The sequence below is a fragment of the Salminus brasiliensis genome, chromosome 16 (genome assembly GCF_030463535.1).
Source record: "Salminus brasiliensis chromosome 16, fSalBra1.hap2, whole genome shotgun sequence".
Classification (NCBI taxonomy): domain Eukaryota; kingdom Metazoa; phylum Chordata; class Actinopteri; order Characiformes; family Bryconidae; genus Salminus; species Salminus brasiliensis.
In genome coordinates, this window is record NC_132893.1 from 27,243,251 (window position 1) to 27,256,140 (window position 12,890).

The 12,890-nt window shown below is 40.9% G+C and overlaps 1 protein-coding gene across 8 annotated transcripts in view; it reads left to right on the forward strand.

Moving 5' to 3' along the window:
* Positions 1 to 12,890, forward strand: part of pam (peptidylglycine alpha-amidating monooxygenase) — an 81,916-nt gene that overhangs the window by 19,874 nt on the left and 49,152 nt on the right. For all 8 annotated transcript variants that reach the window (XM_072658512.1, XM_072658509.1, XM_072658511.1 and 5 more), the window contains 2 exons: positions 1,058 to 1,115; positions 10,395 to 10,482. In XM_072658512.1, coding sequence (XP_072514613.1) covers positions 1,058 to 1,115; positions 10,395 to 10,482 — 146 coding nt within the window. The remainder of the gene's footprint in view (positions 1 to 1,057; positions 1,116 to 10,394; positions 10,483 to 12,890) is intronic.

Sequence of the window (12,890 nt, forward strand, 5' to 3'; positions counted from 1 at the left end):
GACAGTCCGCATACGTTAACTGAGCTGCAACAATAAGCCGCTATGAAATCAAAACAGCACATTTCAGCACGGTGATGTTAAAGGACTGTTTTTGGAGGACAGTCATATTTTGGAGGGTGTCATGGATAACAAAGTGCAGTTCGCGATTTTTGAGTTACGGACTGGATCATATTTTGGATCAGGCAAACTTTGCTTTGTCTGGCTCAAACTCTGGCTTTAATTTGATATATATATATATATATATATATATATATATATATATATTTTTTTTTTTTTTTATTTTTTTTTAATTAAATTTAGCTTTTTAAAAAGTATGTTATTTTTGAATGTATTTATTGTTTGTTTACAAATTTTACAAGTAGCTTAGGTTACTTTAAAATGTCTTTATTTATTTAATTATTTATTTACTTACTAATTATATAAGAAGCTTTGGCTGTGTCAGATGTGGCAAAAACTGCCAGACTGATGACCAAGCTCCAATTTGGACTGAAAATGAGCTGATACAGATACATAGCTGATCCATCCCTCTATCCCTAGTCATTTTAGATGACGTTTTGTATAAAACAGCATAGACACATTTTGGGTAGTTCTTTAGATGCTTTTACATAGTACTATACATCAGTCCCAAAGCTACAGATGTGCTCTGACAAAAGTGGAGACCAACATTGTTAGGTAATAGCCTATGCTTTATATATGCTTTATATAGCAGTATATCACCCACCCCCAAATGATCTTGCTAAAATCCAGAAGGCCTGTGTAATTGGAGGAGATGATGGAGGTTAGAATATAGACACAGACAGAATTAAAACTGTAAAGCCCTGTAAACATTATAAAAAACATTATATGTGGAAGCCAGAGGGGAATACAAGCCCTGTTCTGTTCAAAAGATTGTATCATGTGGTCTCATCAGTCATCAAGTCCCATCACAATACAAAATGCAGCATGATTCATCTATCGGATCATCTACACTGCAAATACCGCAGGAAAGGAAGTGAAGGGTTTTTATTAGAAGTTATTTATTGAATGATTAACTAATGTTTTTTTCTCTTTTTTTCAGTCGGATTCCTACTACTGTATGGCGGTTCCTGTGCCCACATCGAGGGAAGCCTATATAGGTGAGTGACGTGTATAATAGATTAAAGATAAATGAAGAGCTCTATGAGGTGGTTATTTGATGACTTGGTGAGATGAGTTTTTACTAGAAATCATACCATGTTAAAGAGATTGTGTTGATCCATTGGTTTACACAGCGTGTAACAGGCACTTACAAATGTGTAAAAAAAGAAAAGAAAACTAAAGTAAGGTTGGTATGAGAGCTATGAGATCTATTCTTAAATCTTTCTCTTGGTCAAAATGTCACGGCCCACGTTTAGGAGCAAAGTATTGCATCTGTGAGCTCTTAATCTCGTCAGACAAATCGGCGCAGAACCGCTCCGTAAAACAATCTCATCTCCGAGTATTGCATTTTAAACAAGATTCCAGTTGCCATTGGCAACGTCTCTTTCAATATATCAGCTCCTGTCTTCGCTGGTGTAGATCTTTGCACAGTTCACCAAGGCCAGGAAAATCCCATAACGCTGAATTGACCTATAACCGTGCGAGTGGCTGCTGTTTCCCGCTGCCACATAAACCCAAGCTCACAGACTGTGTTTGTCCAGCCCCGACAGAATGAGATTACCACCCAGTTCAGCTCATTCTTCCCACACCCTCACTGGCAGTACAATAAAGAGAGCCCGTCTCCAGCCCAGTTAAAATATATTGGACAGGCTCTCGCAAAAAAAAAAAAACCCAAAGGGAATCACATCTAGGCGCTTCCCAGCTGCAGCCAGAACCTCACCGACCTCACTTTCCATTCAGTGGTGCTTACTGCACTGATTCTCCGTGTCAGGGAGGCGCTCTGTTTGATTTAGGAAGGCCAGGCTGAACACACAGATCCTTTTGCTGGTAAATCATAAATTAATATGTTCATATTTGATTTAGGAAACGCTTTGGACTCAGCGCTAGCAGGTGTAGGCTTGTCTTATTTCAAAACAACTCTATAATAACCTTTTGTGATTGCTCTTGGGGGTGAGCTAATGATGTAGGTGACAGGTTGCGAAGAAACTACTCAGCAGCCAACTGCACATTTAATTTTGGTGCCTATAAACATAGGCTGTAATTCCTTCATGGGTCACCTGATGTGGAGATACAGACCCTTTAATTAAAGCTGTCAGTCTGCGATTAGCTTTATAGTCGTTGTAGTCAACACTTCACAGTCAGAACTGTCAGAGTACACTGATTGCAGTCTTTCTTATTTGCAGTAGTACAACCCTTTGAGTGGATGTTATCTGTAATTCCTTTGACTGGCCAATTTATATGGAATGAAGTAGCTTTATAGTTTTCCCACATTACCATAGATAGCCTGGATTAACATTTCACAGACAGGATGTTTTAATTAGCATCATGCCACAGCTAATAGAAGGCCAGTCACAAAAATCACTCTTTATCAGCAGGTTGTGTTATTTTATTATATTATTTTTTAGCATTTGAATTTGTTTACCTTCCTGGCAATTGGTACTATAAATCTTATTGGTACTGACAATTAACCCAACCCTTCATAGCTCTCCCTAGCACTAGCAGTTCTTATGATACTAGCAGGGTAAGGTCTCTTGCCTCTTTTCACAAGCCTACGCGCTCAGAGGACAAGTAGAGTCCATAGCTCTTCCTCACCAGCTAACAGACGCCTGAATTGGCCAAAATTGCTTGAGAGTGTTGACGGGAGAGAGCATCATCTACCCATGCCAATTGTACTCTCCCAGACTCTGGACGCTGATGGCAAACCACACCTGGCATTAGGCATTGTGCTAATAGGATCACGTGTATCTGCCCTAGAGAGTCCTATTTTATTGGCAGCACTTTGTCTGGTTTCCTCTTGATTGTTGAAGCGAGTGGTACCACCATCACCATGGCCAGAGTTCTCAAAGGCCTTCGGAGAGCAGGTTGATCTCAGAATTAGATTAGAAATCAGCTGCCAACATGGCCAGGTCAGGCAGTGCTAGGAAGTTTAGGCCAAGAGCCAACAATCTCTAACAATCCTTAAATGTCATCATGGAACCTGCAGGTAGCTTTAGCTACAATTGATGTTAAAACATGTGTGTCTACCATTGAAAAGAGACTCTGTGTAACCTTTATAGATAATATTTACAAATGTATATTGCTGTGCTTCAATGTGTATCATCACTGTCACACAAAAAAATGTGGTCAGTTTTTTACAGGAGAAGGAAAAAAACTTCTTAACTTTCAGTGGAACATTGCAGAACATTTGTTGGTCCATTTTTGGTCCGTACGATGAAGGTACTGTGTTTTTGCTTGACAGCAAAAAGGGTTTTGTTAGTCCCTTCTCCTGTCTCACCATCGTTAAGTAGACCTCATCTCGTAGACCTGTCACCATTGATTTGTTTGTCTCAGCGTACACTTGCACCATCGGTAGCAGCGTTCAGTAGTGCTGCCATCATACTCCACACTCTCTGTTCTGCCTGGAAATGCTTCACCAGCCAGCCAGGTCTCTATCATGTGGAGTCAGCTATCCTCTGCTGGTATAATGGAATCAAATACCCTTACATGCAGTTGGAAGAAGATCAAAACAGCTACTACCTATGGACAACTCAAAGGGAAATGCAGTATTATGCAGTATGTGAGCCTCTTATTCTGCTTAGCTTTGACTAAACTCTCCGTAACTCTCAGAAATGGGATTTTTGCTTTGAAAGCAAAACTTTGTATCTCCCTTTTATAAAGCAATTAACACCAGTGGACGGGGAGAGAGGATGCTGAGCAGTCTTTTGGAGGGCATATTGTGATTAACTTAAGCAAATTACCTACAAGGGATTATTTTGAGTCTCCCAGTGGCTATGATTTATTTATGTTTGGTACAGCTTGAATAATTTAGTTTGTGCACTAAGTCTAAAATGTAGCCTATTTTTATGCTGGGAATATGAAGTATGTTTAGCATGGGACTGGCATACTTCTGCTTGGGAATACAATGGAGTATTGCGTATTGGGTGGTCTTGCGTTGTTGCCTTATAGAGCTTGCTGTGGTTCAGGTATGGAAGGGCAAGTGCTGCAGCATTTGCTGCAAATGATGGTAGAGTCTAGCATTGGTTGTTTGTTGTGACATCCCATGTTGTGAGGTCAATGGCACATGGGTTGCTGTCACATTTGTCCTAGTACAGTCCTTGTAGTACAGTGCAGGTGGGGTTACAGATCTGGTTACAGATGTCTAGCACACACTGTCTTTCACTCAGTGGATGTAGACAGATCAAAAATCCAGTTAAAGGAGGCTAGGACATTCTGGGTTAGTTCAGAACAAATTGCTGCAAAGTGATTCTCAGAATTTGTCTGAGCCAGCGGAGGTACGAGACGTTGAAGTTTTGACTCAGTTTGATGCTTATGTAGAGCAAGCTTGATCGCCAAGTTTGAGCCAGAAGATCCAGAAGGCTAACTTTAGGGGATGAGCAGCCATTAATGAACACAGGAAAGCGCCAGTGCTAGCTCTTCAACACAGGTCTTCTCACCTTCTTGTTAACTGGTCTACCTGGGATGCTGTCAGACGTAGCATGGATTAGGAAAATGTCAGTAATTAAACAAAAGTGTCAGTGTGTCAAAATAATCTGGGTTGTTGAGCCAGAAGTCTCAAAATCAGATCCTGCTTGAAATGAGCAAGCATGCAAACGTTTTGGCATCCTGGGCACAATTACTGTTAATACGGGACTAGCTAGGCCAGTTAACTTTGAGACTTTGAGAAGACTCACTTCTCTGGTAGCATTCTTCTGGTTGCATTCTCCAGATTTCTGAGCACCATTAATAGGAGTGTAAGAAAATATAAAAAAAAGTATTGTAATACTGTATCAATTCTCAAAAGACTCTCAAAAAGTATAGGTTTTTAATGAATAGTTTATGTGCAAAGATTGATTGCAGACAGTGGTTCTTTTTGCGATGTGTTTAAACCCCGGCCACTAGATAGAAGTGTTGTACTGGGTCTTCAGATCCCACTGTTCTGATTGGATAAAAAAAATCAACTTTTCTTTTACTCAGATTTTTTGTGTATGATGGGGTTTTTTATGCTATTTCCTAAAATTGGATTAAAAAAAATGCAACATATCCCCTTGCTTCCAGTATCGCAGTATAGCACAATATATTAAATCATAACCCCTGTATCGTGATACGATCGTATCACCAGCTTCTTGCCAATACACAGCCCTTAATCAATTATTTGGATTTTCAGAGAGCTTGGCAGTGGCTCTGAGGCATCCATGGCTGCTAATTCTTTGGACCATGTTTGAGTCTTTAAGCCTTTCCAAGCAATGATTGTGAAAAAGCTATAGCCCTAACAAGTTAGTTAAAGTCTGAGACTTTGGTTAGATGGTTAGATTTTGTTAGAACTCAAATCTCACAACTTCAGTTCAGTTCATCTCTAATGACACCATCAGGCCTTCCACTCAACTAGTCCTTGGTGTCTGTATATGAGCAGACTGTTGGTTGAAGATGTTTTCTGGGTCTGTAGTGGTACAAAAAAATAAAAACTGAATATGTGCTAAACCCCTCGTTGGCAGATCTTTTAAAGAAGAAGTTTCTCACTGAAAAAAGCAGCAAAAAATGGCTTGCCAAAAAAGCGCAGTCCTCCTGAAGCAATGCCAGCAGCAATGATTAGTGTCTTCAGTTCTTCGTTGAAGATGGCCATCCACCTGGAGACACCAACTTCACATAGGTTTTTGGATAAGTCAAGCCCCGAGTTCTGAATATTTTAGCATGCAAGGTGCATGACTGATGTTTCCTGGCTTTGTCACTTGACTCTCTTTTCCCAGAAGTGCTAGCCAGTGGTCAGGGCTAAAAGCAAACAAGAGGTCAAACCATGCAGGCGCTTTACCAACATGCTAGAAATGCGTAATCATTGACAGCGACAGTCACATTGTGGCTGTTGGAACAAAAGCTTGTATCTCCATATTTGTATTTATTTATTTATTTATTTTTACCAGAATAAAAAAAGAACACCATCTGTCAGAATTTCATGTTGAATACACAAATCCAGATGGTCTGAAATGACGTAGAAAAAAAAGCTTTCATTGAAAACAATTAAGATACCAGATTTGGAAAATTCATGCTTTTGTTCCATTAAAAGTTTGTTTGAAGTGTAGTTGGATGCTCTAAATATCACTTTTAAGACTATTAAAAGAATTTAATTGGAAGTGTTTGGTTCCCAAGAGAAGAGCTCTAATGGATAAAGGAAGCCCTCAGGGAGGTGCGGTACTCGGATGGCCAATCACTTTCATATTTTTAGTGATGATTTTCTGGCGAGAGCTTGGAAATGCTATAAAAGACTTATTTAGAATGAAGTTTACATTTATATTGTTGAATCTTTTTTTTTTTTTTTGAAAAGGTACATCAGATATTAGGGAAGACATGCTTAAATACTTACTTAAATTTTTATAGGCAGCCAGTAAAAAAACCTAGGACTAGAAAATGAATGCAGCAGATACCTCATACAAATAAATTGCAGTAGACTGACTTACATTTATGTTACAACTAAAGATGAAACTTTTTTTGTTAAAGATTTGTACAAATGGAACCTAACTTAAATAACTAGCTATTTATAAGGTGTATGTATTATGTAATACGTATGTATGTGTCCTACAATCCCTTGATGCTTGTGAGATGTTCTTGTATGAAAGTAGATTTTATATTATTGGATCTTTGCCTTTATTCTAAGATGTGTTTGTCATTGTTTGTACTATGTATTTTATCTCTCTTTAGCTCCTTTGTAAAATCTGGGGGAAATTAAGTAAAAAAAAAAAGTTATTTTGAAATGTAAATTTTTTGTCAAGTAAGAAAGAAAACCTGCTTATTAATGGAAATTGAATATTTTTTGTGTGACATTGATTTTAGGTAATATTAGCTTTGTACCCACAGTGCAAAACTGATTACAGGTTGTTGTTGTTGTTGTTGTTGTTAACTACAGGTGGTAATTTGTAGGAATTCGATTTTTGGCTAGGTCATTTCTTGAGCATTAAACAGCTGTTTGCCAATACCTTAGGTACATTTTGCAGCACAATTCATGTAGCTCCAGATGTCTTCCCTGTTTGTCTAAATAATCAATTGACAGATTTCATTGGCAAAAACTCTTATTATGGTTTAAAGGTGATTTTAAACCATGGTAAGACCTGGATGCTAAGTACCTGGAAGGTTTCTGACATCACAACAAGCAGATACAAATGTGTGATATTTAGCTACTGTCACCAGTATCCTCACAAATGCATGTGTGATACTGTTTCACTCTACATAAAAAACACAATTAGGCTTTAATATGGGAACTGGAAAGCTAATAGTGCTGTAGCAGTTACTCACTGCTTATCCTGCTGTGCTGCATGCACAAATGCTTACTTACCACAGTTACAGTTCACAAACACACTGAACCATGGCAGTCATGCTGGGCTTTCCACCTGTGTTCAAGGGACAAAGGCCTCACTAATCAGCTGTTGTGTTGAATGAGGTGCGTTAAATGACGAGAAACGTTCAACTTGGCAGTGTTTTAGCCACCAGGACTGGCATCGGTAACAAGCACTGAACTCGCTGTTCTCCTAAAGTGACAGTACCCAATTTATACTGGGCTGTTAGCCTACAAACCCACTAAACCACACATCAAAATAAAGCTGATTTCAGTGCTATTTTAGTGGGGTGTTTTTTTTTAATCTTTGCACAAGTCCGTAATTTATGTGCAGGATTATGTGGGTCTGCTGGCCGATGCAACAGGTGCCTGTTTTTTTGATTGCCTGGTGATGTTGCACCGGTGGCAGTTCAGAAAAAGAGGCCGTTGACTGGCTGTGCACGTGTCGGAGAAGGTGTGTGTGTAGGTCTTCACCCTCGCAGTGTCTGTAGCATTGCATGTGATAGGGGGAGAATATGAATGGGTTGGGTAATTTTTGATCCAATTTGTTTTTACACCACCAGGCAGTATAAGTATGTCTCAATAGTGACGTCAAATGTAACCTTGTAGTATATCTGGGGTGACGTTCAGAGATGTGCACCACACCTATATGGCTCTAATGCACACGCTCTGCTTTCAGCGTGATTCCAAAGCCAGTGCCATGCTCTGGCCTTTATCATCCTAATCAAAATGGAGGTGCAGGCAGCTGTATTAGCTTTGGCTGCAGGGTAGATTACTGAACGATGACAGCAATCCTGCCATGCAGAAAGCCAATCAGTGGCTCTTCACAGACACATAAGCCTGCTCTAATGTTGCTCAGTGAGGCGACTAAAGAGAGTATTGATATTAGCCAGTGGAGGCAGCCAGCCACTCAGATGGCTGTGGTCTGCTTTCTGTCGTACAAGTGTGTGTGTGTGTGTGTGTGTGTGTGTGTGTGTGTGTGTGTGGGTGTGGGTGTGTGTGGGTGTGGGTGGGGGGAGGGGGAAAGTTTTTTTCTTCTTTTTTTTTTTTTTTTGACAAGTGATGACTCTATCCCCTCTCAACCTTCAGCAGCCTTCCAGGCAGGGGCTGCGATCCTGCTACTGAGCTTTGATTAATGCCAAAGCATTTTGTTACTTCATTAGAGGCTGCATTCACCAAAGACCGAGTGTTAATGTGCATGTGTGTGTGTGCGTGTGTGTGCGTGTGTGTGTGTGTGTGTGTGTGTGTGTGTGTGTGTGTGTGTGTGTGTGTGTAAGAATTACTGCCCACTGTGCACAGATCCCCGTCCAGACGGAGACGATTTGACCTCAGTCAGGGGGAGATTTGGAAAGTAAAGTCCAATCTGGGATCACAGGCCATCTCAAATATCTGTAACATCTACCTATATTTCCTTCTAACCGCCTCTGTAGGGAGTGTGGAAACCTGACTAGAGATGGCACAATAGTCTTGGTTGGTGCAGATGTTTTTTTTTTCTTTAAAGGTGTCATAGAATGCATTTAATAAGTATTTGATGTCGTTTTTTTTAACCTATAATCATAGGTGTGTAACTTTGTTTGGGGTGAAAAAATGCTCAGATGCAGTTTTTCAAGCCTATTTACCACCCTGTTATTTTACCTCACACCATTCTTCCTTTTATGCTGCTTTAATAAGCTTCCATTGGCTGGTTTATGTCACTGCAATGGCTAACAGGAGCTACATAGCATAGTTTAGCATAGCTTAGCACTGTAACAAAAACAGTGTAATTTTTGTGTAGTTTTTTTTTGTAATTATTACTGGGTAGTAGGGGTGTAATAGTACATACCATGACACTTAATAGTACCACTTAAAGTGTAATGTAATGGACGCCCCTGTTCGGTGCGCACAGTGGCTAGGAGAATACAGTAGTATTCTTGGTACACTGTTAGTCGAGGGTCCTCCGCGATCAAGAAGATTGTTGATTGTAATGCAGAACGAGCACGGGTCCCACCAGGTCTGAAGTCTAAGCCGGATTTGCGTGATATTTGTGGAACTTGTAGTTTACGATTATTGCTGTGGTATCTGCTTGACTTTAGTGTACCATTACAATATTACACTAGGTAGTCCGGACGGAATATGCAAATTCGCTATTTGCACAGCAGTTATTTAGGCCAAAGGATTCTAGTAGATCCGATCCAATGTCCAATATCCAATATCTAATATCCGATCCAGTATTCTCTGCTGCTATTGGCTCAGTACACATACCAATCAATACTGATACGTCATTTTGAATACTAATGTTAATTTAACGACTTGGCCAAAAATCAAGCTGTCTGTTTATTAATGATGTCCTGTTTATTCCTGAATGATTGACAAGATATTAAGCACCATAGTATTTGATTGATATGCCCACCCTAGTCTAATACAGTGTTAGAGGCTGAACTGCATGTGCTCCTTTGTTCCTACCTCAGACAATATTGCAGCTTTTCAGTTGATCTGACCAGCATCAGCCATCAATCATACAAGGCCATCCATTATTCATAACTTGATTAAGCCTGCCGGTAGAAAGAGGCTGGTGCTGGGCGTGTCAATCAGCATCATATAGGGAGTCTATTGATTTTCTGCCCTTTCGAATGCTCTCCTGGATGCTGTGTTTGTGGAGCATGCGGCAGCACCATGATGAGCTCTGGCTGTACAGAGACAGAGAGCATCGTGAACTTGCATATAAGAGATAAATAGCAGGGGACAAATAGCAGATAAGAGAGAGTAGTGATGAAGCTTCTGTTGATGTAATAGTAACAGAAACGTCTGTCAGCCGTATGTCGTAGGGTTTCTTCTTTTAGGGAAAGGCCACTTGATATGAGAGAGTCTTTTAACCACTGTTTGGCATTTGTTCTCATGAAGGTTCCTTTTCAGTCCTGTAATATGTGTTAATGGCAAATGGCTATTTTGAACAGCTGGTCTGGATAAAGTGCTAACGCTGTATTGTCTCTCTCCTCAGTGGACTTTGTTCCTCATGCCTCCATGGACACGGCTCACCACATGCTCTTATATGGCTGTAGAACCCCCTACTCTACCAAAGGCTACTGGTAAGTGCCTGAAAGTTGAATGGATGTTCTAACGCTGATGAAAGTTCTCCTTGTGGGTCAATAAAGTATCTTCAGCATCATCTATCTATCTATTTATCTATCTATCCAATTTACCAAATGAGCGTATGCTTTAATGTAGCCGAGTATGACGGGGTGCTATTTTAGACGAATGGATTTGCCATTTTCTCGTAACCATAGCTGACAAATAGCCTTGTTGACCATAATAAACTGTTTTAGGGGGAATGGAGAAAAAAATGAAAAGCATGTATGAAATTATGAAAACAAATGGAGCAAACATATCATTACAAGCTGCTGGGGAGCACAAATTGATTTTATTTAGGCTTGGGCACTAAGTGTTAGTGTTGCGCCATTAACAAAATCAAGCAGCCCACTTTGGCTTCGTTGCGCCGTGTTACCGAGGCAGCTAATGCGTAGGATGACTGCTGCGTCCCCAGAGAGACAGAGAAACAGAGAGAGAGCGAGAGAGAGAGAGAGCAAGAATGAGACGCTCTCTAATAAACCCGCCTGTTACCATGGTAACCGCTGCCACCTTGACAACAGGGAGTCTTGGAGCTGACCCGTGGGGTGGTGGTGTTTCTCTGTGTGTGAGTGTATGTGTCTGTGTGTGTGTCTGTGCATGAGGGTGGGGGTGTACTTTCTCACCACCACCACCCCCCCCACCCCTAGCCCCGCCCCTCCACCCGTCACTCTCTCCTCTTTGGGCTATGTGATAAGAAACACAAAGAGAACATTAATCAAATCAAGGCTGTTTTAGGCCAGAACATCACACAAAAACATTCAGCGCCTCAGCAAAGCAAAGGGGAAAGAACAACAAGGCCCCCGTTTCCAACCAGCTAATGAGATCGTGCCACAAGGCCTGTGGGCTTTCTTAGCCAGTTTTGTCATTGATATGCAGCAGTGGTAAATACGGCTGTGCTCTTTCTGAGCTGCGCGAATCAGAAATGTAGATTTTTTTGAAACCCCCAGAGTTTACTCGTCTGCCTTTATTTTCACTTCACATTCGTCACACATGAATCTCCAGCGCGGCCAACTGCTCCTCAGCCTTGTATTTTTCATAAATTCCTCCTCTCCCTTCTTTTTAATGTAGCCCCACTTTTTATTTCTCAAGATCCCGCCAAGGCTCCCCTCCTCCCCTCCCTTCAGAACAACATCAGGCATTCAGTGTCAAATGCGGGAAAAGGCTGTGAACTGCCTGTGAGGCTCCCGAAATCAAAGAGGCTCCAGAGGATCAGTAAGGGGGGGATGGGGGGTGTGGTGGGGGTGGGGGCGTGAAAAATAGGCCAGACCATGTGACTCACTATCACACCCAACACCAGCATATCCACAGTGAGCCAGCAAAGCTCTGAAAGACAGCAGAAGACTCACGACCCGATGTGCTAAGCCTGTCGTGACCGTTTCGAGTCCAATTCATGGATTTATGGGTCATATGCATGGAGAAATGTAAAATGCAGGACATTTGAGGAAGAATCACACAAAATATGGGTGAACTGCACAGAAAATGGGCGGAGATATTGGAATTGAAATCACAGTGTATGAAACAAAAAGCAAAAAAATATAGAGAGAGGGGAATACATATACATTACTGACACAGATATGCAAATGCACACGCACACAGCTTGTCTAGTCCCTGTAGAAAAGTACTGTCAATAGAATAAGACTCTCGAGCAGATAAATATAAATCTATTGGCACTGTGCCCAATGCCAGACATGGGCTAGAGGCCACCATCTTAAATGATGGTGCTCCATCCAGTACTTTTGGGATGAGTTGGGCAGTTGGGGATGAGATCCCACATTCTGACCCCACTAATGCTTTTGTTGCTGAATGCAGTCAAATCCTCACAGCAATGCTCCAAAATCTAGTGGAAAGCCATCCTACGTGGACAGTACAGACAGTCACTCCAACAAAAGAAGGATAAACTCGTTTTAATACCCTTGATTTCAGAGCGCAACGAATTAGCAGGTGTCCTAATACTTCTGTCAATATAGTGTACTTTAAATATACACACTGTAGGAAGATCTATGACAGATCTAAACAGCTGTTGTGAGATGTAGAGATAAACATAGTAAAAAGTGTACATTGTAAAGTGCGGCTGTTTCCATTCAGCAACATTTGAGCAAAATGGTCTTGTGTGTATTTATTGCCCTCTTTTTAAACAAGGCTCCTTGCTCCTTGGAAGACTTCCTTTAACCATGGCAGCAGACATGGTGGACATGACTGAGACTTGAGCCCCAAACGTGCTGAAATGTTCAGAGGCTGTTTATGCAGGTCATTAGTAGCTATGTTTACATCGACGTTCTGCACAATTGACAAATTTCTGACTGCTGACGATGGAAAAGCGTACGTCATTTACGTAATGATGCCATTTCTTGCAAAATAGCTGTGGCAG